The 27,362-nt window shown below is 42.9% G+C and overlaps 1 protein-coding gene and 2 long non-coding RNA genes across 9 annotated transcripts in view; 1 reads left to right on the plus strand and 2 right to left on the minus strand.

Moving 5' to 3' along the window:
* The window catches only part of AGAP1 (ArfGAP with GTPase domain, ankyrin repeat and PH domain 1), a 292,152-nt gene that overhangs the window by 13,179 nt on the left and 251,611 nt on the right, over window positions 1-27,362 (minus strand). For all 6 annotated transcript variants that reach the window (XM_031604524.2, XM_090144531.1, XM_031604523.2 and 3 more), the window contains one exon: window positions 26,644-26,866. In XM_031604524.2, coding sequence (XP_031460384.2) covers window positions 26,644-26,866 — 223 coding nt within the window. The remainder of the gene's footprint in view (window positions 1-26,643; window positions 26,867-27,362) is intronic.
* LOC149917324 (uncharacterized) lies at window positions 6,698-24,163 on the minus strand. Its single transcript, XR_016468495.1, has 3 exons — window positions 23,443-24,163; window positions 22,451-23,382; window positions 6,698-20,339 (listed from the first exon to the last, which is right to left on the minus strand). It is a non-coding gene; the product is annotated as an uncharacterized LOC149917324 (long non-coding RNA).
* Window positions 24,023-26,679, plus strand: LOC116236036 (uncharacterized). Of its 2 annotated transcripts, XR_016468494.1 has the most exons (4): window positions 24,023-24,106; window positions 24,544-24,665; window positions 25,658-25,744; window positions 26,590-26,679. It is a non-coding gene; the product is annotated as an uncharacterized LOC116236036 (long non-coding RNA). The 2 variants fall into 2 exon arrangements; XR_016468493.1 differs by having other exon boundaries at window positions 24,544-25,744.

The following is a 27,362-nucleotide window of genomic DNA, read 5'->3' on the forward strand; positions in this document are numbered from 1 at the left end:
GACAGAAAGGGATCATTAATAATTAAATAAAGTCAACCTATTAAGCTTATTACTTCTTTACAAGTTAAACAACCCCAACGGATGTGAGTGGCCCTATGGCACAGCCGCAGCACAGCCACCATGTGTCCCTCTGAGGCCTGGCAGCACGGCTGGCCTACAGCTCCAGCCTGGGGTCCTCAGGTCTGGCAAGGCAGGCAGCTCGGCTGGGAAATGGTTTATTCCCATCTTTGTCACTAAAGTTATCCGCCGAAGATGAACAATTTAATGCCACAAAAGCGTTCTGAACTCAAGTTTCTTCGAACTTTGGGCCTGCTCAAGCAAACTCCAAAGCAGATGCTGTTTTTGCACATCTTGGTCAGCTTTTTAGTGATGCCACAGAGCAAGCAGCATTTCCCCCTCAGGTGTTAAGACACTGCAGAATTTATTACTGTAAAACATTAATTACCAGCCTAGGTTTACTGACCTAAGGCTTTCCAGATAATTATCCTGCAACTATAGGCTCTGACTCAAACATCATAAATTATGGCAAACTTTTGTTTTCATTGCACGACACACAATATAATAATTTTTAAGGTACATCTGATAGAAGGTATCAAGTCTGAAACTACTCCATGTTCGGCTAAGGAAAAGCTATGTGACATACAGCTATGGGGAACACTGCAGATGCTAAGAAAAGGTTTGTTGAGAATGCAGATTACGCGGGGACAACTGTAAGATCTGCAAGATGGTTGAGTCTTTTCTCAGTACAAATCCAAGCCTTTTGGTTCTGTGCAACTGTGTGGAATGAAAACAGCCCCGTGAGATTGAAGACAAAATTTTAAGGACTCCAGAAATTTTCTTTTCTGCCAAATCCAAAAGCCAATCAAAAAAGCTCTGCGAACAGCAGGCGAGGATGGGATCCCTGTTAAGATGCTCAAGGAGAGACCTTATGAGCATCCCAAACAAAACAGCAATGGATGACCACCACCTTTCACCAACTGTTTACTGATCACTGCGAAAATGTTGTGTTCACAGCCTCGGTCCTTCTACCTATGCACTGATGAAGATGCACATGAATATCCTTGCAAAAGCTGAATCAAAATCTCTGACTGTGCTGGCTGCCAAACAGAAGGTGAGCTTTCACTGTGTGGTTCTAGACTTTGCATGGATCACACATAGCCCACTCCCCTTTCTTGAGTTGTCAACATCAACACGTAGGGGGAAAAATATGACCTACGACGGTTACCTAACAAAGCCAACAGCTGTTTTAGAACAGCTGAGTGAAAATATTAAAACAAGAGTACGTTTGCTTGTTTACTTGACACCAATATCTACAAATATGCGGAGAATAGCAAGCATATATATCTAACGGATTTCATTATTCATGTGTAACCATATTTATCCTGATGTCTTACGTGTAAAACCAAACTGCACTGTGCCAGTACCTAAATGCAGACCGCAGATTTCAATTTACAATCTGATACACAATCACTCGGGTTAAAAGATTCCATTAATTTGCAATTTGTTAACATTAATTTTCTCCTGTATTACGGATATACTACTGAATGCAATATTATTTTAAATAATAACTCAAGAAATCATAACAGACTTTTTTTCTCCCCTCTTCCACTGTAAAAACTGCACGTGAAATAAATTTTCACGCAAAACACGGAAGTAGTTCTGAATAGATAACTGAATTACAATGGATGATTAGGAAGAAAATGAAGGCAGTCTGTTATCTTGGTTGTGTATCTAGCTGTTTTCACCTCAAACTAGGCTCCTGCTTTTATGTTCGCATCTAGAGGAAGCTCTTGTACGGTATTAAAAAAAAAAGAAAGAAAGAAAGAAAAAGTGACATACAAATATTTCAATGCATAAATTTCAATAATCTGTGCCAGCTGAGAGACAGAGCGAGGTAGCCAAGTAAGGTTCCCACAGACTCAGAGTAATGTGGCATATAACAGGGACGTACATCAGCGATATGCTTTACAGCAGCTCCTCCCGTGATGCGACTATCACAGTGCATTAAGGATACCATAACAGTCGCTGATGTGATCTGCTTTGGAACGTATCACATCATAAACAGATGAAAGAAGAGAAATGGAGCCTTTCCTCTGCTCATAATGCTGTAAAGTGGGTAAGTATCATAACTAGGAGTGCACCAATGCTTTATAAATAATGAGATGGGAAGAAACCTCTAAGGTCTACCCAAAGGCCTGATGAACTTGCTGTGTAGACATTAAAGAGATCTTAAATGCCAGCTTGCTTAGATACCAAGGTGGCTTCAATGACCTGAAATGTAAAAGCACATTCTGGGCTGCAGAATGTGAATGTAATCTTTACCTGAGGGTCAGGAACTGAGAGAGGATAGTCTAAATACAGTACTTCTCAGAGACATTCAAAAATTTTCTTGACAGTTTTGATCCTTTGTTGCCAGTAACTCCCAAGCAACACTATAGTTTGGTTTACAAAACAAAAACCCTTTGAGGGGGTTTTAATATTATCTTAATTCAGCAGAAGCAGTAAGAAGACACTTTTTGGAGTATTTGGGAAAAAAAAAACACCCCACAAAACGCTACACCAAATTTATGTAAGACATAAAAGAGAAAATACAAGTAGTAAACATTGTACTTGAGCATAGACTTCAAAGAAAAAAAGAAAAACACATTTGGAACAGCAAGCAAATAAAAACAAGCGCTCTTTCTGTGCAAGTCAGCAATGGAAGGATGGCATGTTTGCAGCTAAAGGTTTTGAGGGCTGTATCCAACCATCCTGGAGGGCATTTTCCTTGACCCATGTTCTTCAGACACCACAGGGCCCTATTCACTTGGAGGTCTCCCTTCTGCTTCCTCTTGTAATCACCTCCCACATTCTCCACATCTAAAGTATCTAAAGTATCCCATAGCCTCCTCTTCCTCTCCAACACATCTTTGCCCGTTCTTCTGCATTACCTCTAATCATTAGTTCATCAGCTGCCTTGGCCTCCTCTTAACTCTTGCTGATCACCAGCCCTTAGCATTCACAGAAATCTTTGAGGTTTCCTCTGTACCTAAGAAATGAAAGTGCTGTACCAACACGTGGAAGAGCTTCTTTATGGTAAGGGTGATGGAGCACTAGAAGAGGTTGTCCGGAGAGGTGGTGGAGTCTTCTTCTATGGAGGTACTCATGGCCCATCTGGACGTCTAACTGTGTAACCTACTGTAGGGTAATGCTTTGGCAGGGGGGTTGGACTCAGTGATCTCTTGAGGTCGTTTCCAATCCCCGTGGTTCTGCCATTCTGTGAAATCTCAGTGCTTTTTTTTGTTTGTTTGTTTTTGATGGTTTAATTTTTTTTTTTTTAAGGGATGAAATGCCATTCCCGTTACATGATGCCAAAGGGAGTAGGGAAACAAAACAAAGACACCTTCTACTGAGTTAGAATATCACCAGTGGACAAAGCTGCCAGAAGGGCTACGCAACACCAAGGTGCCCAAAGAGGAGAGACTTGAAATGGGCTCAGCTTTCAGAAGATACCTGAGTGCTCAAGTACCGCTGAAGTATTTCTAATTGCACACCTACTTCTATTAATCGCTCGCAAACCTTTTAGCTTTTATGATTTACTAGCCATATGGTTAGTGCTTAACAAAGGGAAACCCAGATAAAACCCAACAGCAAAGAAAATATGCATAGGAGATGCCTGCCAAAAGTGACAGCAATTCCACTTCAAGGTGCAGGAATTAAAAGCCGTGTGCCAAAATGAAAGCCTCTTTGCTGCTTGCCAAAGCGCTGTGCCTGCAAGTGCCCTCTCTCTTTCAGCCATTTCCCTGCAATCCCTCTTCAGGACACATTTGGAAATTATTTAAAAAAGATAAAATATCCTGTATCTGTTACCAATTAGAAGAAATGTGAATATTATTTTCTAATTTGTGGCTCCAGCGTGCTTCTTAAAAGCAGAGTAACTGAAACAATTACACTGACTCCTGAATATTTCTATTATGCTCCTGAAAAATCCCCAATGTGGGTATGTCCTCCTCTGCCTGATGTGCCCCAGGGCTGCATGTATCAATAAGTACATCAAAGCCCTGAATGTGAACTGCCAAAACACTGTAATTTCTATGAAGCGTATATGCCAGTTTGTGGCAGCTGCAGCCCAAGGGCTGCCAAACTGATTAGTCCTCTCCTAATGGTCTTCGTGCAACTTGGATTTGCAACAAGGGGGTGGGAAGGAGGAATGACTGAAGGAGGATAAAAAGTTGAATAGTAAACACACGGCTCTCTGCTCTGGTCAAGTCGTCCACTACAGAAGCGACCAATTTGCAGCTGGCTTTTGATGTACAAGCTCTAAGCCTGGATTTATAATGGTATCGATGGAGGTTTCTTTTTAAAACCCCGACACAGTGCGACTTGAGTGACTACCTCCTGAAAATTGGTAATTTCCTGGTGGTTAGCAGGGGAAGGTCTGCCAATGAGAAAGCAGAACCTGCTAATAAATTTATAGTGCGTTATATGCCAATTAGACCCCTTCAGCCATTCAAGAGGCAGTGCCACCAATCAGGTTATCACTCCACAAATGTACTCTTTAGAGCTGATCTCATCACAAATCAATCCTGCATTTAGAGTGCAATTCTCATTAGTATTACTGAGGAATGCACTTGTGAAACAATGCAAGAAGGTATTTTTCTTCTCCCCTCTAAGCGTCCTTCCCCAATGCCCTGTGCACAGCTATTTACTTCTTGCACACAGTCACGTCTGAACTTCAAATGGTAAATAATCATGCTGAATACCACATTAATTCTGTGTCGAACCAGATTTATTACACGCGTCATACTCGGGAGTTTCACCGTCATTCACAAGCCATCCGTGAATCTGTTGGTTAAATTACATCCTTGTATCTGACCATGCACCATGCAATATTCTATCAATACAGTGACTCAGAGCAGATCTCTCAGCTTCCCACCCCGTGACATCCACAAGTGCGAAGACTCCCAGTTCTGTTTATCAGGCCATCACGGGCAGAAAAAGGAAAAAATACAGAATCAGAGGAAAAAAGGGTGATCTGTATGGTTTTACACGCTCAGCTGTATGTACATGTGCATACAGATCTACCTTAAAAATGTGGTCACAGCGTACAGACACAAACTTGGTGGCTACAGCCTATGCAAGTAACATTGTAGTTTGGACGCTTTGCAAAGGAAGCTTGCTTTCATCTTCTGCTGAACAAGGATGGAAATAGATTTTGGTTTCAGCTCTGCAGCACAAAGATGCCTATCAGTTAGGGACACGAGGTAGTCTGAATCACTAGTAATGCATTTTTGTTTTGGTAACTCCTTCCTTCTCGACCTAAGCTCAGACCTCAGCGAAGCACACTCCAGAAATCTGACCCAACCCTAGGTGGCCTCTTCAAAAGTATTTTGCATTTGTGCCAGCAGTTGTTCAAATTTGTTCTGATTGAGCTAAACGCTTTGTGATTTGCTCTTGTCAGCTGCCACAGTAAGAGCACCAGGAAGAGACAAAAGTAGTGATTGTGGTTGTTTTGGTGCTGAGCGCTGGCTGTGTGGCTCAGGAGAAGGGTCCTAGCTCATGCCAAGAGGAGCAAGCAGTGATGGCTTCCACTTGCTTCATCCTCCTCACCCTGCACTGGGATGCCCAAGAGCGCCGGTACGTGGCTGCAGCACTCTGCCTGCTCGACAGACAGAACATCCCATCCTACTGCTGAGGAAAGCTAACTCTGACACGAGAAACGTACCAAAGCAACATTCAGACCTGGAAGCAGACCATCTCCCTGCTTCCTCTCACGTGCACCTGGTAAGCTGAGTTTCAGTGACTGCTGTTTGCCAAACTATCACCCTCGGCTCGCTTTACATTCTGTAGACCTTTCAGAGAAAAAGCAACCTTAAGAACAGCGGTGCAAGACGCCTCAGCCTTGGGCTGTCACCTGCATCTTATTTCTCCTTAACCTCTTAAATAACACTGGAATTCGCTCTGTCCCCTGATGGGCACCGTAATGAGAACCACCTGTCAATCACGGCTCCATTAGCCTGGACAGACTTTCACTTCCTGAAACAATTTATTGGATTCCCAAACACCAGCGGGCCCTCTTCCTTTTGAGCAGGGTTTTTCGGGGAGCTATTCAGTGGGAGCGGGTCTCCCTTCTGCTCCCGCTGAGCGGCCATTGTTTCCCCTTTTCCTCATGCAAACAGTTTCCTGAGCCGACCCACCTCTTCTGTCCTGGGCAGGCCGAGGGCTTGCCAAAAACTTTTTTTTCTGACTGCTCAGTTCACCGGCGCGATACAAAACAAAACCTACTGGCTGTTAGCAGCCCTGGCTCGGGGCAGGAATTAACATTAACCCCTTCTGTGAGTTGGCGGCAGGCTCGGGCCCGGCGCTGGGCCGCACCGCCATGACTTTCGGGGCTCTGAGGCTCTTGGTGCACCCTACCACCCAACAGAACAAAGATCTGCTCTCAATTTGCATGAGACGGAAGAAAATTTTGCAGTCCCCTCCTCCTTCCCTTGGTTACACTCAAATTGCAGCCCAAAGAAAATCTTACTAATAGGAGATAAAACCGCTTTAGTTGAAACGTTAGCTTGAAAGGAGCATTTTCGTTTCCCTGGATGCGTGCAGTCCTTATGAGGTTCATTTGCAACGTGTACGTCTGCTTTGATGAGATAATAAAATGTATTTTATTTAAAAATATTTCCGTGCCCACCCCCCTCTCCCTCCCCAAAGGAATTTAAATGGTCAGTTAATCTTTCTGCTTCAGAACAACCCACTGAGTAAATAAAAGAGGGCTCCAGATTATATAAACCAATATTCTTTCATTCTAATGCTGGTCCTGAAGACTGTAATACACTGTGCAACTGTACCTGAGAGTTAGCTATGTGCCCTTTAGTACACATCACTTTTAACTTCTAGCCTGGTAAAGGAAAAAATGGAAACAAGATGATAGTTATCTGCAGCCTTCTGTGACTCTCGAGTCAATAGTAAACGGGAGGACTCGTTAGTGCCACAGTGATCCAATCAGGATGAAATTATGCAGTCATGTAAGAAATAATATCTATTAGGCTAATTTAATCAACGAATACTTTACAGATGAATTAGAATGCAGAATCCAATTATTTCAAACATTTGGACTGTCAGCCGCTGTGGTTTTTAAGCAGTGGAAGGGGAGAAAAGAAAGGTTTAAGGATCCTTTTCAGATGACAGAGGCTGGGGTATATTTATAACAGGAGAGCTTATAGCAGCAGCAAACTGACAACTACAATCAGCACCTTCCACTGCTCAGACAGCTCGCACCCAGGCGGCTCTAATCTAACCTCTCTCCATGGCTTCCGCGGTGTGTTGCTTTGGGATATTGGTATAGACAGCTTGATTTGCTGTTTCAGTGGCTGATAATTACTGTCTCAAGTCTTTATAATTTCCTCTTGCCAGTCACCCTTTTAAAAGAAGGCTTACACTCTAATTACAATAGGTCTTTTTTGTTTTGATGATAAGAGGTGCCCCTGGATAGGTGAAAAATACCCTCACGCTGCAGAACTCGGTTGGTTGTACCCAGTATTTATTCCCCTCGGAAAGGAAGAGCTTAGTTTACAGTGCCAAGTGAAGAAAAATGGTATGCACTTAATTACTACTAGAAGGGGAAATTAGTTTAATACGCAACTTGAGTCAAATAGGATAGGACAGAAGAACTGAGGAACAGCGAGTACACACAATGCACATCCTAGATGCAGTGCTACATCTACTTTGCCAGGTCACGAGATCCTAATACTGATTAGAAGACCATCATTCCTCCAGCAAGGAGATCTGTGGGTGGTGTGCTCTGCCCTTGATCAAAGGTACCAGAAATTCCACATCCACAGCCTCTCCGTAGAGAACCTTTCTTCAAACCCATTGGAACTGCCATTTTAGAGAACAACACTGCAGATGCCCTCAGGCTGAGAGATGAAGTAGTGTTGGTGAAAAGGTCTCCTCATTGATTTTCACCATTTAAGTCACCTAGCACTTCTCCAGAACTTGAGGAACACCTTACGTACGTGTCTACAATGGCCACAAACTGCTGAATGAGCTTGGTAATGCAGCTCGAGCTAAGGAAAATTCAGGTGATGCTGTTTGCTTATGTGCTCCTTTTGAATACTTCAGCAAAATCACGAAAACACAGAGAAAACATTTTGCCTGCTGCAGAACGTAGATGCCCCATTGCTCTGTAATGCCTGCACTGTAATTCCCAGAATACCTGCGATCCAAACATTCTTCTGCCCTGTCATCTGGAGCAGCTAATGGACTCTCTCATTGACTGTCTCTTGCTTATTTAAAAATTTAATGCTCTTCTGATGCCCAAATTACAGCTGTTTCATGTGATGGATTAGCGCAAAATATGGGAGTGACAATTTTCTGCAATCTGTAGAATATCAAATTTTGATTACTTCAGGAAGAAAAAGTAAAGTTAGAAGTAAACTGTTTTGATTGATAAGGAGCAGAGGAATACTTAATGCAGTGGTTCATTGGAAGCCTTGATGAATGCCTGGCAGGACTATGATGAGTCTCCACAGAAGACACGCAATAGCTCTGGGAAGATTTAGGGTATTTATCGCTCAAATAAAACAAAACCAAGTGAGATGAGTAGGTGAAGAAGCACCAGGTGATTGCAATCTGCTGATCAAGACCAAATATAATTCTGATTTTCGCAGAGCAAAAACAAACTCATTTGCCAGCTTCCCTATAGAAGAACGCTGAAGGTTATTTTAGGAATTTCAGGTACTGCCTTTCTCCAGCAAAAATCATTCCAGATTCAGATCTTCATAGCAGATTACCTTCAGTTAACTCTTGCAGTTGTTCTGCTTTTAGGATGTAAGTTAATTAGCTGTACATTTTACAGATAAAGATGTAAGTTACTTGTATTTTGTGATATGCCTGTTTTGAAACAATCTGTCACCTAATTTTTGGAATTTGTCAGAGTGGACCAACAAGGGTACTTCTTGGCCAATTCCTCTAGTAGTTTAGGGTCTGTAGCACCAGATCGTTTCATTGCTATACTTCTGTTTTTGATGAGACACTGTAATTGATGGTATTCATCAGCTCAGTCAAAGGAAGTATAATTCTGCAACATGCTGCCTGCCCTTCCTCCGAGCAAGCGGAGAATTTCTGATGCATGACTTTGTGGACATCCAGTAAGAACTGCAGCACCAACATCTGTGTGGGCTCTGCTCCTTCCAGTGGCATCATTTCCAGATATGAGACTATCAGCTTCAAGCTGAGAAAGGTTTTCCAAAAAGAGAGTGCTTAGCTATCTATTCAGGTTGGTACACACTGATGTCTAACTTTTGCTCCAAGGAAAGGTGCAGAGCCTCTGTCAAGAGACAGGCTGCTTTCAAATCTCTCCTAGTTGGGGCTTCAATGGCAATACAGTGTCAACAATTGTCCTTGTGTTCTAGTGATGGTGAAAGCAGATGTGATCCCTTCAGTCTCAAACACTTGCTGAACTGCATCTCTGTGAAACTTCCTAAAGATCGCTCTGACTGTGAGCAAGGGAGGGACTCTGTACTGAAAACATCTTCCCCAAACAATTCAGGCTACAGGAATCTTCTGAGAGATACAAAGAAGAAGAAAGCCACCGGTGCAGAGTATGATGCATTCGAAGGAAGGGTTGCATCAGAACACCTTCTCTTCCTTCAGAAAAGGAAGCTCACACAAGTTCACAGCAATGTTTTGCTATTACAGAAAGGCAAAGTTCCATAGTAAGAACTTTTTTTTTTAATAAATAATTTATTTTCAGTTTACTGTTACTAGATGGAGCTGTTGGACGTTTTGGACAGAAGAATCTGAAGGGAGACTTTGTGACCCAAGATTAAAACAGTTGTCTCGAGTGGAGTTTGTCTATTCTGAAAAGAAGCAGGGGAGACTCCAACTAATCCATCAGCAACCCGTCTCTGGCAGACAGATGCACTGATTAGAAATGACAGCTTTGCAACAGGTTCAAAACCAACCTGTACTACAACTCTCTGGCTCTTGTATGCTGTTGCAAAAGCTGCCTGAAGGCTACAGCTAGCCTGGCTATTTCCAGCCTTCCTAGCTTACCTATCTAAAGAATCTATACAATAATATGTGGTGAGATGGAAACACACTTTGCTGCTACTCTGAGGAAGATACAGAAGATCCTGTATGCTTACAACTGAATTTGCAGGCGGAGAACACAACAGCTTTGGATGTTGCTTTGGTATTTGGGATGCAGTGCAGAACCCAATGGCAGGGTTTGTTACTGCTGAGTACCAAGTCAGACCAAGGCAAGAATGATGACTATGGTCTTCCTCCACAAATAAATAAACCGACTTTTAAGGGCTATTAGGTTAGGCCATCACACATCCCAAATCGCACGCTATCGTTAATATCCTGGATGAGATTTTTAAGCAGGATGTAACCAAACTATTTTGTGTATGATAAAAGTTTCTTCCCTACAAACAAATGCCTAATCCATCCCAAACACTGATTTTTTCTGAGACCAAACAATATGATAGACCTAGCTGGTTATTTCATACCAGGTTTTATACTGAAAAAAAAAACAAAACCAAAACCCAAACAAAAACATTTCTATTATTTCACATTTCTATTACGGATGATTTGATGTTGAGAATGCATGCTCAGGCTGGATGTGATTCTGGGCAGACCGGTCTGGTAGTTGGCGACCCTGCACATAGCAAACTAAATGAGCATTGTGGTCCTTTTCAACCCAGGCTATTCTATGATTCTATGAATTTCCCATCTGACAAAAGCCATTCAGCTCCCAGAAGGAGTCAGAAGGATGCCTGGCCATTTTCTCAGCATTTTTAAAATTTTTAGCTCATGGATCAGGCCAGAAAGGATGGACCACTGAGAAATCCCAGGTTCTGGCTGGCAGACCCCATCCCACAACGTGTGTGCAGTGGGAATCTGCACTCACTCAGCACTTAAAAACAAGCTAAGAAAGCAGCTTGTGTGAGCTGCAGAACCAGGAATCAGACTCTAAATACTGCATCTTAGCAGTGATCTGATGGTGCTCCTGCCTCACCGAACCACTCCTGGTGTGCTAAGGGCCAGCAGTCACAGCAATCACGCTGTTTGCTTGCAGTACATCTTTTGGGAATCGCTTTTGCTTCTGAGGAATACAATAATGTGTCAGCTACCTCTAATCCTGCCTGGATGCTTAGAAAATGCTATCGCTCCCTTAGAGATCAAGTGGGCAGCGGCCCCTTAACAGGAACTGGTCTATGAGCTACCACCACATGTCTAATTAATGACCCTGCCAGTCGCAGCTGGAAGAGCTGAGCTGGGGGTGATTAATTAAATTAGCTGGCAGAGGAAATTACAGTGGAAAAGCCAAAGTTTGATTGCTCCATAATTAACCGCAGTGCAAATAATATCTGCATCTATAACTTCCAGCGATGAGATCAGAAGCCAATTGAATTTGGCACTGATTGAAGCTGTAAATATCCTGTGGTGAAAAATGATAGGTTTGTTCTGAAGGGAAAACTTACAGAAATGGACATCCAGCGGATGCAAAAGGGGAGCAGGGGACACGGGAGGAAAGAGCACTGGAATTAGGTTCTCTATTTCAGCCAAGAGCTGATTTCTGTAGTCTTCTGGCGTGGCGGTGGACTCAACATAAAACAGAGAGAAATCTAAACATTCAGCACTACAGCTGCTGAATGCTTTAAGAGATTCAGTGAATCTAGAAAGCAAAGGCTTTCTAGATCACCCAGCCCCTTGCCTTGTGTTTAATACCGATGAGATTTATTGCTGTACCCTGGGAGATAAATGCACAATTCGCCTCATAACCAGCCTCAACATTCCTTCCCACTTTCATCCTCTTCTCTTAGCAGCACCATCTTGGACCACAAGAACCTATTTTCCACCTCCCAACGTTCTTGAATTTCTACAACCCTTCACAATTATTTCACTAGCCCCTTCAGCATCTCCTCCCAAAACTACCCACTGAAGACTTGAAACCTTCCTTACAGCTCTTCTCTGAACTTCCCTTTCATTTTAGAAGGCCCTGGTCACATCAGGCAATGATCTCAAGCCCTGTATCACGCTGTGATTCTTATCCCACTTTCACTGCTGATGTAGCTCTGGCTAAAAGGAAGCTCACCTTTTTACTGATGCCTGAGAGGCACAAACCCGACACACGAGCCAAGTTTAATTTACAAGCTTTGTGAACTGTTACCAAATGTACTTCTGGACAGAAATGGCATATTTCAGAAAATATTTTCTTGTTGTTGTTGTTGTTGTTCGTTTATTTAAGCAGTGGAGCTGTCACACCAAATGGGAGACGACTGCCAGGTTTGGGCCAGGCTGCATAATTCAACATACTACTTTGGGTGGAAAACTTCCTCACCAAGTCTGCTCCCTTGCAGGAAGAGGTAATAAATGCAGCAATGCAGAACGCATTACAATTCCCCTATTTGCATGAAAAGCAAAGAAAAGTGCAATATTGATTGTAAACACAAAAATCCTGCTCTGCTCTCTCATTTCTTTTTGACTGATCTGAGAGAGCGCAGAACAACCATAAAAAGTCTGAGAAGACCTCTCAAAATACATTAATAAATAGCACATTTATTGATTGCTGTCAAAGAAAAAAAGGCACATTCAAATTTACAAGCTACCCTGCCCACATACACACTTAGAAGCAGTCCATTAAATACTGCTTGACAAATTGTTCTCATGATTAACTTGAGACTCAACCACTCTCCTCGTGCAGGAGCCAGGCACTGCTTCCTACTCCCCTTCTCACTCCTAAATTCACCATAGGCTTTGGCTGGTTTTTGATTTAGCAGTCCTGCCTTCTGCTATGTGATTGTGACCTCTGATGCTTTATTTTCCTTTCTGGGACTACAAGAAGCTCTGTTGCTTTAGATATTGTCTCAGACCTGGGGGATAAGAAGACCAGCTTCTTTTTCATTACACACCTATTTCTTTGGCTGTCAATTATCTTTTTTTGCTTTATCCTGAAAGCTTTCCCTATAGGCTGATTCCTCTATGTCCCACCATGACAGTGAGATGATCTATTACCTCTTGGCTGCCAAAAATACAAACCCAACCAACTCCCCTCAGGACGTCCCACGCACTTACTTTTTCACATAATATCACAGGAGATGTTTGGTCATTTTCTGGAAGGATATTTTCCTTATACTATTAAAACATCCTTTCTAAAGCTTACGGTCAAATTCACACAGCAGCAGCTCATATTCCACATTTTAACATCTTTTGGTATCCACTGGGCTGCCTGGCTCCATACAAATACATGATGCCAACACATCAGCCTTGGACACCATGCAATTTTAAAGTACGTCTTAATTTCTCGAGTCCCAAAACTTTTTTAGAGGAGTCACTTCCGAGATAAAACTCTTCTCCCATTTATTTGAGAGTTTCCTTCGCTCATTCTTCACATCCCTAAGCCCTGTATGCTTCTGAGGGAACGCTTGTATAAAACCACAATCCACTGGAGATGAACTGTTTTTCAGGCATGTGATGTACATTTAAATCACACGTTACTCCATGTTTCATTTCAGCAGCAGAAATGCCTGCGGCAGATGTATTTTTAGAGGGTGATATTTCAAAAGGCAGGTAGAGGAGTTGGTAACAGAACTGTACTCAGCCATACCAAAAGGGTACTTTGCATTTAAAAGGATCCTTATACAGCTCAGTTTAGCTAGCCTCCAAATATGCTTCACTGCATCATCAGCAAGCTTGTGTGCCAGCTGCATGCTGCCATAAAGGTCCTGGTGCTGATCTGTTTGGGATGCCACAGGCAGGTGTTTAACTAAGGAAAGGCCAAGAATTAGAGAGAAATTCTGCAACGTAATTAAGAAATGTCCCCCCTTGCTTTGTTCCCCTTCCCCGTTTTTTAAATTCTCCATTGACTTTAATTAATTTGCCCTAGGGCAATAAACCTAGCCATGAGGCTGGTGAACTCTTAAAAGTATAAAGCAAGTTGTCTCTACGCAGATCCTACTCCATTAACATTTGAAACTACAGGCAGTTCTCGTTTTTGTTTTCCTTCTTTCTTCCCTTCCTTTCTTGTTTCTTTCTTAACAAGGTTCTTTAACATGTAAACTAAGCAATATTTTACAGTTTGACTTCAAGGAGAAAAATCTATATCCTGCCTGCAAAATCCTTACTGCCGTTGGGTGTCTGTTTTAATAAGAAAGCGATCATAGACAGATCCAGCTCTGCTATAATCCAACTTAAGACTTGCAATACACCACAGAAGAAAAGGTCTAAAATGGGCCCAATTTTGACTAGAATGTGGACAGCTCTTAAAGCTCATTAGCATTTGGCAGGTCACGGTCTATCTGTCTCCATAGTCAGAAAACCTGACATCTAGCACAGATTTCACTGGAAATCACTGGCCACTCCCATTAAGGCAGCAGCCTACCTGCAGATCGTCTGAACTCGTGGAGCAGCCTTGCAAGTGCTAATGGAGGCTGTGATTTAATTGTGCATGCACCACAGGTTCCCAAGTTCGGCTGGTGTGTTGCAGTGAAGTGAAAATACAACAAAACTGCCACTTAGAAATTCTGACCTGGATGAGACCAGAAAGAAATTTAAATCTTTTGGGGGAAAAAGAAAAGTTAGCTGGGAGATTTCTAGGCCAATCATTTGTTCAGCATGAAGACTTTTTGAAGCACAACCCGTCCGTACCTTTTGAGGGTTACCAATCATTAGAGATGGCTTCTTCTCACTACTGTACATCTCTGCAGACTCGCACAAAAATGCCTCAGCTACAGGACTTTGCACTGTCTGCACAATCTAGTTAATAGGCACAGCCAGGCATTTCATTCCACTGTAATTCCGATTCTCTAAAGGCTCCAATTCGTCACCTGCGTTCACCTCAACACATTTGAGCCTGCTATTTAATTACTTTAAAGCTCGAGTGATGGTGGTCTCAGTTCTCCTGGTCACTTCTCTTTTTCAGGGGTTCACTGCTGACTCCCCTTCAGCACCCGCACATCTGAGATGCAGCAGTGAGAGCTCTGCCTCTGACAAATGGCTATTTTAGAACCGTGGGGAAACTGCATTTGGGCTGATGTGTATATCAAGTTTCAGTCCAGTCAAAAGCCAGCACCATCTTTTCACTGCTGCCCTTTTCATTTAGTTATCTTACTGAAGTCTTATCTCCCCAGTCCCTTGCCATAGGCTACCAGCTTCCTGCAGAGCCAGAAACAAAGCTCAGTCTTAAACAAAGGAAAAAAAAGGAAAAAAATCACAAAAGAGAGAAAGTTGGTCACAGTTACTGTTATGGAGCCCTGCGGGTTCTGTAGCCACGACCAAAGCAAAGGCATGCTGCTGCTTCTGTACCTAGTGTCACCGGCCAGCACAGCCCCCAGTAGCACGGCAAGGCACTGCCTTTTTTAAAGTACTGCTCAGCATCACCACTGCTGTTTTTAGGCCTGCTCTTTTCTTCACTACACCTCGAGCTCAAACAAAGCTAGCTACTAGCCAAACAACCTACGAAAGCAGAAATGGCCAAAAGCCACGCAGGAAGCTGAATTAACATCACTTCCACCATCAACAGTGAACACACTATTGAAAGCTTTAGGATTTTGCCCATGAAACAGTAGTTTCTGGCAACGTACCTGAGCTCCTGGTTAAGCTCCTGCGTTAAGCCCAAGAGAAAGACAATGTGAGCACCAACTGTGATGTGCTCAGCTCAACCAGTGACAGCCTGCCCCATGCATTTAGCCACAACTGATAAATTTATCTCTTTCCTTTAAGAGTAAAAACCTACTGTGTGTGAACAGAGCTTCGATCAGAAATAAAACTGGCTTCAGAATAATTTCACTTTTATGTTAGGTGCAGCAACCAAGTTGAGTTGCATGTGGAAACAACCTGTAAGACCTGACAGAGCCATACCTGCAGGCAAGAGGAACAAAAAGAACAGGTTAAGCACCAAGTGCACGGGAACGTTACGAATAAAATGTTTTACATAAAACCTATTTCTAACAAAATACCTACTTTTTTAATATGCTGGGTAATTTCCCTGCCAGCTCTGTTGAGTTCCTGATACGTACAGCTGTGTGCTCAGCAGCACTAAGCACTCAACTTCCAGTCTTCCCTAAACCAAACACATCTCACAGATCTGGATCTGACCCCATAGACCTCATAACAGCTGATGTTTGGCATTTGGCATTTTTTTTCCCTCAATTGCTTTTATTTTTTTTTTTGCCTTTTTATTATTACAAGCTTCAGCCCTACAAATGTCTGAATTTAGAAAGCGATACAAGTGGTGAATGATTTTCCTTTTGGAAATAATTGATTACATAGCTATTATTAAAGACAGCGAGGGCAAAGATCTCCTTGCTAAGGCTGCCCAAATGCTTTACACAGTACATTTAATTCTTGTATCACATTTTCCTGTGCCTCCATATATTTAAAACAGAACGCTCCATATTAATCCCTCAGGAGGCAGGATGCACACAGCCTTTCTCAGCATGGTTTGTTGTGAGCTATGACCAAGGTTCCCAAATGCTTTGCCAATGCAAATGTTTCTACTAACGTGCTAACCAAATTACTTGGGACAGCTATGGGGAACTCTGGGATATGCAATGATATGGTATTTAACACTTGAGCTGAGGACATCAGCTTCCTGATCTCTCTTTAACAGAGGCTTAATGTCATGAAACCATTGCTGCCTAGAAATTATGGAATTCACAAGGGTTTTGGAGCAAAATATTTTTGATCTAACTCTTTGCCACGTGAGAAGATGGGTTCTGCTTTTGGAAGCTACGACCTCTTTATCAGTGCAACGTTAACACGACTTGGTCTCAACAGTTGATTTTCATTCAGATCTTCACTTTTGTATCATCAAAACACTCAGTATCTTGTTATCTTAACTCACAGGCAGCCAAATAACGGCTGTCGCTTATTGATTTCCCCTGTCCTCTTCAAAGATATCTTGAAAAGGAAAAACAATGAATGGATGTATGGATAATCACAGAATCACAGAATGGCCTGGGTTGAAAAGGACCACGATGCTCATCCAGTTCCAACCCCCTGCTATGTGCAGGGTCACCAACCAGCAGACCAGGCTGCCCAGAGCCACATCCAGCCTGGCCTTGAATCTAATCTCAAATCCACTTCTGAGAAAAGTGGGAAAAGGATTAAAATAAAAAAGAAAATGAAATTAAAAAAAGGTAATTTCTTTGTCTTTTCTCTCCAAAAACTTCAGATAACACCAGCAATCCTTGGGCAGACCTTCCAGAAGGCATCTGGTAAATGGAATGTGGAGAATACCTGAGCGTAACTGGAAATCTCATGCACTGTTCATAGAATCATAGAACGGCCAGGGTGAGAAGGGACCTCGAGGATGATGAATCTCCAACCCCCCTGCTGCATGCAGGGCCACCAACCTCCACGTTTAATAGCAGACCAGGCTGCCCAGGGCCCCATCCAACCTGGCCTTGAAATTCAGATTGTGCCTTTTTCACCTCCAGTTTCTAACACAAAAACATTTCCTTTGCAGGTTTAACTTACACCGAAGAGAACGATGACTGTAATAATGATTGCAAAGCAGGCTTCTGTTTGCAAAGTGCTCCAGTTTTTTATCAAAGACAGATTTGCACATAAGAAAAGTGAACTAGGGAGCATTTTATCTAAAGTGCTCATTAACTTGGACAACTGGGGTCGTTATTTTTTTCTTGCTGCTGCTTTGTTTTTAGTTTTAATCATCCAGGCATCTCCCAGGCTGCTATATAGGCACCGGTGCTTTGCTGGATCAGACTCTGGATTGCAAGGTCTGCCAAGCAGCTCCAGGGACAATAAAATACACCGTACCACTAACCTTCATCTCTTGAGAATTGCATTTTAGGTTCAGAGGCCTCCAAATGGTGAAATACGAACAGCCAGCACCCAAGCTGACATTTCATTTGGCTCCGTTAGTTATTGTTATTATATGCATTTCCTGGAAGCTACTGGTAAGTGACAATTTTTTTTTAAATTTAATTTGAAAACAATTACAATTACTCTAATTCTGAAAGCATGCAATCTACCATGTCAGCATGGCTTCGTTTCTGCAGCAATATGGGGAAAGGCTTTAGTTTACTGGCAGCGGTGATTCAGTCTTCTTATTTATGTGTGTGTGTTTGGAAATGTGATACTGTTGTACTAATAACTTATACATTTTCCTCATTATCTATATGAAATATCTGCTGTCCAAAACACAGCTAATATAACTCCAGCTGACTGGGAGACACACTATTTAGTGTAGCTCAACCAGGAAGAAGACAGGAGTGAGTTACAACTCTCAGGGCTTGTCGGTGGGGTTTTTTTTTTTTTTGCTCCTTCCCAGAGATTCCCTGTTAATAGGATCTCCTGAAATATCTTAAGTAAAACCTTAGGTCCCCTAGCAGCTGTTTGGTCGGCAGAAGCACAGCTGTCTAAACTTTATTGGCAGTAAATGTCATTCTCGCACACAAACTGCATGCCTGGAAAACCCAAAGGCACATCTTGGTCCGTTAGTGCTATCACATATGATCACATTCCCTGACGAGATGTGAAAACTGAAATGGAAAACGTCAACAAACTCTGGCCGTGGTGAGGACTGGGGCATGCCCGCTGACAAGCGTGCTGCAATGACAGAAATTTACTTTGAGTTGCAATTAGTGGCACTGTCATTTTTGGGCGCTCCTGCCAATTAATTAAGCCTGTCAAATGGAAAAACAGCAGCATTCACATGATAATTTATATAGGGAGAGACTAGCCTAGCAAATCTGCTGCCGCAGCCAACAAAAATCCCCTCCGAGGGCTTAAAAAAATAAAGGAAAAAATATATATATAAAGAAGTAGAAAGGGGGACTGGGTTGTAGGGGGGAGAAAGTTAAACTGTCCTTGTTATAATTGTTAACTCTGATCGCTGAAGTAGAAGATGGGCTGATTAAAACTCCAAACGAGCCCCTAGCTCGCTTAAATCTCAGAGTCCGGAATGATAGAATCAGAGGAGTTTATTCATACCATTAAGCCCCAGAGAACTTAATTGAAAGAAGAGCATAGCCTGGACCTTGACAAGCGGGAGGTCACAGTAATTGCTGCCGGACATATTTAACATTAAGATAATCAGGCCATTAATTACCCTTTGGATCATTAAATCAGCCAGTTGCAAAATGAAATTTCTGCCTCTATTACTCACTTGAGAGACCACAGGGGTGGCTTTTAATTTATCAGTGAGCTTGAGATACAAAGGACCAGGCTTGGGGAGGAAGGAAAGGGGGAGGAGGGGGGGGCTGCTTCAGCAGAGGCAGGAATATCAATCCGCCATGCTTGGTGATCGTGGCAAATTAACTAGGTAAGATAACCTCAGCTTCTAAAGGCAGAAGCTGGGGGTATGTAAATAGATGAGGGCAGACAGGGAGATCAGAGCCTGCACACCACTTAGCAGGATAATAAAGGAAATCATCCTTGATTATCAGTGCTAATTTGGACACTGCCGGTAGCTTGTTATGCGTGTTCTGAGTAGCATTTAATTAATTCAATTGCTTGTTAATGAGGGAAGTGACATGTGGGGAGCAGATGCCACCCAACTGCAGATGGGTTCTGGTCAGCCCTTCACAATAAAATTTTCCTTTTTTTTTTTTGTTTTTTTTTTGAAAAACACCCTTCCCCCAGCTCTAAAATGGGAAAGGTGTCGGGCACGGAGGAGCATTCAAAAGGGACAAAACACTGACCTCATCAGGCCAAGAACTGCTACGGAACCAGACCTGGCAGCCTGTAGGTATTACTGTGTAGTGCTGCCAGGAATTGGAGACCAACAGCGGCCCTATGGCCAAAACGGCACCAAATGGGAGGGAGGCGAAATGGAGGCTCTTTACAAGAGTCCTTGTATCCTATAAAGCAGGGATCTAACAAAGTCAGCAGCTCCATGCTTGCCCTTTATCAAAATTCACTGCGAGTACAAATAATGAAGGAATAATTATTTTTATGGGAAAAAAAAAAAAAAGAGAAGCACAGCTTAATTTTTTTTCATAGAAGTTGCTCACCGGCATAATGGACGTTAGCCTTGAAACAGCAAGCCAGACTTCAGCTTAGAACTGTAGAAGTCTGCTAAATATAGTCCAACTGCATAATGTTTTTTCTGACACCATTAAATTCCGTTCATTAGCGAGTGAGGGATCAAACTGGATCTCACATCTTAGGGTCAAAGTCAATTCCTAACACTGCCAGCTCCCAACTCAAGGCTTCCCATACAGTGTTAAGAACCCTCCTGTTTTCTTATGACCTTTGTTAACCAGGATAAACACAATAACTGCTATGCAAACAAACCACCTGAGCAAAATCGCAAGGATGCTGTGGCAGGAACCTGCAGTGACTGGGAAGTTGTATTGTCCATCCAGACCACTTCTTCACAACAGGAAGCTCTGGAATGGAAGCATTACATACATCTTTGATTTTTAATACTAAAAATCTTTACATCTCCATATTTTTTCTCTCCTGACATCCATGTTAAACAGAAACTCTGTGTTTTCAAATGCATTTGTTTTTACTACATGAGCTGTATCAACCAGAATACAAAAACCAGGCTGTAGAGTTGACTGCAATGCAAACCACAACATCCAAGCTCCATTTGAAGTGCTGCATGGGGCTGCCTCAGCAGAGCTTAAAACTATGGCTGATGTGAGGGGCAGCTAACAGCCGAGCTTCTATGAACTGCTCATCCATCACTTCTGGAATACATTTTTAATGGAGTCAGAGGTTTCTTTCTACTTAGGAATATTCCCCAAAAGATGCTGAAACTGTGGGGAGCCCTTCAACTTCCAAATCTGCAGAGCTAACGCAAATTTCGAGCATCGCTTCAGCAGAAGAACAAAAAGCATGGCTGGGATATGGTATATATACTGGATGTCATGCTGCCCTTTCCTGTCCTCCTGGCCAGAAGCTTCCAGATGGAGGTGGAGGCAGCTTCGCTGCTTGTGTAACCCAGCACTCCCAAGAAGATGGAGACAGAGAGCTCAGAGAAAGAGAGGGAGGACCAGGGAGCAGATAAGCTCCTCCTGGAGTGGGCAGAGGGATGGTGACAGCTCAACTCTTTTAGGAAAGGCCACCATCGTCTAAGGAACCCAATGGTGCCAATGGGACTGCAATCTAGAAACCATATGGGCAAGAATAGTATACAGAGAAAGCAAAGCATATGAGGAGTGTCCAAAAGAAAGTTAGTGTCTGGCAGGAGTTCTACACACTGGTCCAAAAGGCCCAGGCAAAACAAGGCAAAGACAGCCCAAAAGCTGATCTTCAGAGCCTCACATCATCTCGGGCATTCCTCCAGACAGCAAGCTCGGTCTCAGCCCCAACTGAGCTGCCCAAACTACTCCTGTGCCATACTACTCAAAATCAATGTTTGAAGAGTGTGCTTAAATAGTATCAATAGCAATTACAGGGGAAAAATCTTGATTCTCATCCCAAGACTCAGTTAATTGTCGCAACATTGATTTACTCTAATTTGACTTCTCACTCCAAATTAAACCCACATTACTGAAGGAAGGACTACAGGCTAGCTCTCCTCATTGACCCCCTCCCGTCCAAGACAATAAATTTAATATTGAATACACTTGAAAAAATGGCAGTTGTTGCAGGATCCATACTGAAAGATCTCTTTTTTTTTTTTCTTTTTCTTTCTTTTTTTTTTTTTTCCTTCCTGCGAGTAATTAAAAGATGCTTTTCTTGACTAATGATCCCCCTGTTTAGAAATGGGAAGTCAATACTCCTTCACCAGCAGTCAGCTTCAATTTGTCACAGGGCTCCCGAAGTTTGAGTGGTGGTTCTCAGGGCTGCTGGTAATTGCTGGAACCAATTACCAGCCTTCTAAAGCTGACCTAATCAGAAGCCCACGGATAACACTCGGAGGCCAGCTGGTTCCCTTTTCCTTCTACATTCACATATTCTCCTGTGCTAGGTTTTTCCTCTGCTTTGCCAACTTTTCTTACCCACCAGGAGCTCATGTTAATTCCTCCTTCCTTGCTGTAGCCATGCGAACACCCGCAATCTGAACTTTGGCTCATGCTACTGCTTTACATTATGCCTCTTCCTTGGGGGATCCTTTTGCACCTGTGCTCTCATTATCTTCCAGTTTAATGCTAGATGCAATCCAAGGTGCTGCTTTTGATCCAGAGGCAGTGAATGACCCAGAGATCTGATTATTTTATAAACTGTCTCTCAGACTCTTATGAGATCTGGTGCAAGTTAACATTAGAGAATGCACCCGGCCAATATCCTTGATGAAAGTTGTGGGAGCAAGGACTTCTGCTACAAAACTTTCAGGCTTTGAGTTCATAAATTCCAATACGAGAGCCTTTCTGACCTTCAAAATACGCTTTCAGGTTTATCCTTTCCCACGATTTTCTCAGAGAAAGAGTTTTAAGTGAATATGAATGCACTAGGAAAGGACAGCAGCACGGTATGTTTGATGTGGTTCAAGTCTGATTGTTGGTTTGACTTACTTTTGGGTGTACAAAATAAAGTAAGCTGCACTCACAGATAGGCGTAGGTCAATTTTTGTACACACTGGTGCCATTTTCCTGGGTGAGATGCCTCAATTGTGCTGTGGCCTAGAGCCAGCCATTCGGTGCTCCTTCACACTTCCCTCTACTCAACAAGAACGCATGGAATTCCACTGCAGTGATTCTGTGCTGACTTCTCACGAGCAGAAAGGACTGCTCATGAAACCACGCTCTCTATATTTTCGGGTTCCCCTTAGTCTGATGTATGAATACTCCTTGAGCTTGCCAGGCCAACAGACAGAATATCTGTGGAGCAGTCAAGAGTCCTTCTCTGCCCTGGAAAGCCTGTTGATGGCTTCATCTTCAATAGAAAGAGACAACGTGAAAGAATGAAACCCTAAACTGCCTGATTCCCTCTACAAATGTCTATTAACAGAGGGTCCATTGTTGTGCAGACAACTTCTGGTGGCCGTGTGGGGAGGGGGGCACAGCAGACAAGAGAAGAGCTAAAATACATGCTTATCATAAAGACACACACGAAGGCTGTGTTTGTTTAAGGTCTTTTACTGATGCTTTGTGTTAAGGCCTTTCAATCAGTTGGGAGAAAGGTTATGAAGGTTCTTGTGTTCCCAATACTTTGTAGGCACTGACTCACAGTCTGAGCAAGCGTGTGGAAAACTATGGAGGTTAGATTAATGAGTATACGTAGTGCAACTGAAAAGGGGAGTACTGTGAGAGACGTGTAATAAGTGGGGCTGCACAAGGGAACAGGGATACCACCAAGTTCAGGAGAAATTCTGAAGAAAACAGAATTACTTCTCTCCCCGGTCTGATGGGGCTTTGGTGGGAAATCATTAAAGCAGGAGCACACTGAGTTACTGCCTCCTCACACAGCAGCTCTCAGACTTTGGCTGACCGAGCAGCTCAGCAGCCTGGGTAGGAACAACTCCCCAAGAGCAAGTATCAGCTCTCTTACCCATCAGAAGTTATTCTGCAGCTCTCTTACCCATCAGAAGTTATTCTGCACCTCTCTTACCCATCAGAAGTTATTCTGCAGCTCTCTTACCCATCAGAAGTTATTTTGCTCCTTTCCTTCCTGATCTCCAAACATCCTCAGGCTCTCCAAGTATCTCAGCTCCCCAGACGTATTTCTGCTTGCTTACTTTGAAACAAAAGAAGGACAGATGCTGGCAGGGACCTCTGGGTCCCTCTGGCCCAACCCCTGCTCCAGCAGAGATACCCAGAGCAGGATGCCCAGCACCACGTCAAGGTGGGTCTGAAGATCTCCAAGGAGACCATACAGCCTTTGTGTACCTGTGTTCTGTCACAGCACACAAGCCTGATGGTCAGATGGAACCTCCTGTGCTCCAGTTTGTGCCCAGTGCCTCTGCTCCTGGCACTGGGCACCACCGACAGGAGCCTGGCTCTGTCCTGTCTGCACTCTCCTTCAGGTATTTATAGACACTGATGGGATTCCACCGAGCCTCCTCTCCCTCAGCCTGAGCAGCCTCAGCTCTCTCAGCCTCTCCTCACAGCAGAGGACTCCACAAGGTTCCTGCCAGCCTGTGTCTCAGCCTCCTCACATCCCTCTGGGGCATCATTTGGGTGTCACCTACAGGCTGACTGAGGGTACCCATCATCCACATCATGATGAAATCTGTTAAACAGGAAGGCATCCACTGATTTCTGAGGTACTTTCTTGCCTCCTCACTTTTTTTGCTAACCCCACATCTATTTTCGCTGCTCCTAACAGGAATCCTCAGGCAAAACTTGAAGCAAAAGAGAAAACTGAATGCAGCCTGAGATGCTGGCCTTATTTTCTTGTCCTGTCTTGGGCAGGAGGATTATCAGGCTAATAGGAGACCAAAGTAAAGTACAAAGGGAAGCACACGCTTTGAAAAGGCAGAATTTCAGATATTCTTGTGCAAAGTATCATTTATGTCGTGCTCCAAACAGCAGGAAAAAGATGGAGTTAGTACAGCAAGATTGAAATTGCTCTGTGGGCAAATTTTCACATAATCTTAGCTTTATTTTCTCTATCATCTATCTTTTCCACTATGTAAGTGTGCACTTGAACACATAATTGGAAATATAAAATTAATCTTTATACCTTTTGTCCCTACAATAGTCCAGGAAAGAAAGAAAAATTACATCACTGACAAACTTTAACAGCAAAATATAAACATGTCCTACAGAAACAAAGGATTAAAATAAGCTCTGAGGAAGAAATGGAAGAAGGGTTGGTTTTATGTAAGTAAGACTCACCTCCAAACATGAAAAACTGAGTTATTTAATCTAATCTTCATCACAAGTAATTTCAACGTATCATGATAATGTCTTTAATTTACATTTGAATCCTAACATGGTGTTTTTTAAATATATCCAATTAAGTGTACGCCTTTCTTTTTGATGCATATTTTCTGCTCCCCTCAACAGTAAAGAGCAAGATAGTTTTGTTGAGTGCAGCAGTGCCAGGTATTTTTGGATTAAGCAGAAAGCAATGCTGATGACAGAAAGGCAATGAGAAGTTGATTTCAACCTAACTGATGAAATGACTGTATTTACTGTATAATAGTATACGTGTATATTAGCAGACATACAGTTTAGGTATGGATGAAGTCTCTGTGCAGGTCTCTTTGAATGCATTTATATGCACAGCCATTCCCCACAAGTAGCCTGATTAATGTACTTTGCTTCATTCTCGAAGACGAACCAAAGGTGGCACCACAAATTCATTTTTCAGTGCTAACGAAATAATGCAATAAGAAATAGTTGACTTTATTGCAGACAACAGCACAACCCTACTTCTGCACAGCAAGAGGTGGCACTGCTAGAAACTCCCAGGTTATAATTTCACTTGATCCAGCACGGGAAAAAGCAAAACCCATCCATACATAAGCAAAATAAGAATACAATTCCTTTTGACTTCTTTTATATGAAGGAAGCAAACACTGAGAGCCAAACCTCTGTCGTATCATTTGCTGCCTAGGGACTGAACGGTACTCAGATGCAGGTTGCTGCCCCAGAGCTCACACTCAGACAATTGTAACACACTTCTAAAGACAACTGAGAAGGTTGGGTGAGGTAGTCCAGAAAGTCTTCCACCCTTCCTCTGAAATACAGTCTGCCAGAAGTCACTCTGCATCCCCCAGGCCATGTGTTAGTTAGAACTATTAGAACCTACACTTAAAATCCACTAAAATCAGCAAGTATTTTTAAAAAAATCTTCCTTCCTTTGACAGCGATCAGATAAATTAAGCATAAAAAACCTTCAGACTTCAGTAGCATAATACATCATGGAAGATTTTCACTGTGCTGAGCTAAGACTGGTAGGTAAAATATTGTTCTCGCAGGAAACACGAGCTCCCCCATCAACTTACACCTTCATATATATTACATAAAGAAAGTAAGCAAGTCCAGCTGAGCAGGACTTTCACCACAGCTGTGATGAGAACCCAAAGACCTGACAGCCAGATGCAAATTGTATGGCAGTGTCCTGGGTGAGCCTGAACTACTGAAGGCAGACTATTAATCATAAACTGATAGTCCAAGAGACAGAACTTTGTGGCTAAACAAAACAAAGAAACTTATGACAGTATAATTTAGATTGAAGTATAACCAAGTGGGAGGGTTACATCTCCCACTGTTTTGTCAGTCAGTGAATTGTACAAAAAACTGTAGAGCTGCTGAGAAAACCTTCACAGGCATGAATGAGCATGAGGGTCACCTAGTTCTGACACGCATCTCATTTGATGCATGTTCTTCCTGGACTTGCAGTGAAGACATATACCCAATGATTTTTGCAAGTTTAAGTTTTTAAGTTTATGTCGTGAATCATAGAATGACCTGGGTTGAAAAGGACTGCAATGCTTATCCAGTTCCAACCCCCTGCTATGTGCAGGTCACCAACCAGCAGCCCAGGCTGCCCAGAGCCACATCCAGCCTGGCCTTGAATGCCTGCAGGGATGGGGCATCCACAGCCTCCTTGGGCAACCTGTTCCAATGCATCACCACCCTCTGTGTGCAAAACTTCCTCCTAATATCCAACCTAAACCTCCCCTGTCTCAGTTTAAAACTATTCCCCCTTGTCCTGCCACCTCTGACTGAGATGCCAAAACGAGGAATTAAGTGCTCAGGCTCACAGTTTACAGCTTACAGTCTTTGCCACCTGCAGAATTACACGCTACCTGACCACTGCATGCCACAATCATGGAGAAAGAAAGCATACCTTGTGGAATCTGATGAAGGTTTCATATGGCCTTGGCTGCTCTCCTCCCAGACGCTGTTTGCCAGCTCATTCCCAATTGAAGACATCACCTTGATGAGCTCTATAGGCCAGTCGTCCAGGTCAAGAGAGCGGACTCGGGAGAGGTGTGTGCCAAGGTTTCGGTGTATACCTGAGCATTCGATACATATGAGGGCTCCCAGATTCAAGCTGGCCCAGTCAGGGTCTGCAGAAAAAAGGACGAAGGCCATCATCAGTGCAATAAAACACCAACCAAAACTTTCTGGTTAATATTTGTGGGTAAAGATTTTGCCTCCAAACACAATGGGAAAAAAAAAATTCAGGTGTCCTTGTTCACAGCACAGTTGGGAAGTCAAGCAGAAGGCTCTATTTTGCCTTCTTAAGGCACTAATGAGAAACCCTAAGGGGGGAGGGATCACAAGAGATGCAGCCCAGCTTCAGTGAAAAGGAAAAGGTGAATAAGAAAGAAAAGAAGAAACAAAGAAAATATAAACTGAGGAGCAGGCAGCTTATGAAGAAGTAGTAGAAAAAGTCCCTCCTTGGGAATCTAGAGTCACTCGTAGCCAATTACAAGAGAAAAAGAAAAAAAAAAAAGAGTAGACACAATGTCTCTGTTGCTAACTATATCAACTCCCTTAATAACCATCTATATCATCACCTACATATGGCTTTTACATCTAACACACTATGGGGTATGTTTT

This window comes from Phasianus colchicus, chromosome 7, assembly GCF_987193195.1.
Source record: "Phasianus colchicus chromosome 7, bPhaCol1.hap1.1, whole genome shotgun sequence".
Lineage (NCBI taxonomy): Eukaryota > Metazoa > Chordata > Aves > Galliformes > Phasianidae > Phasianus > Phasianus colchicus.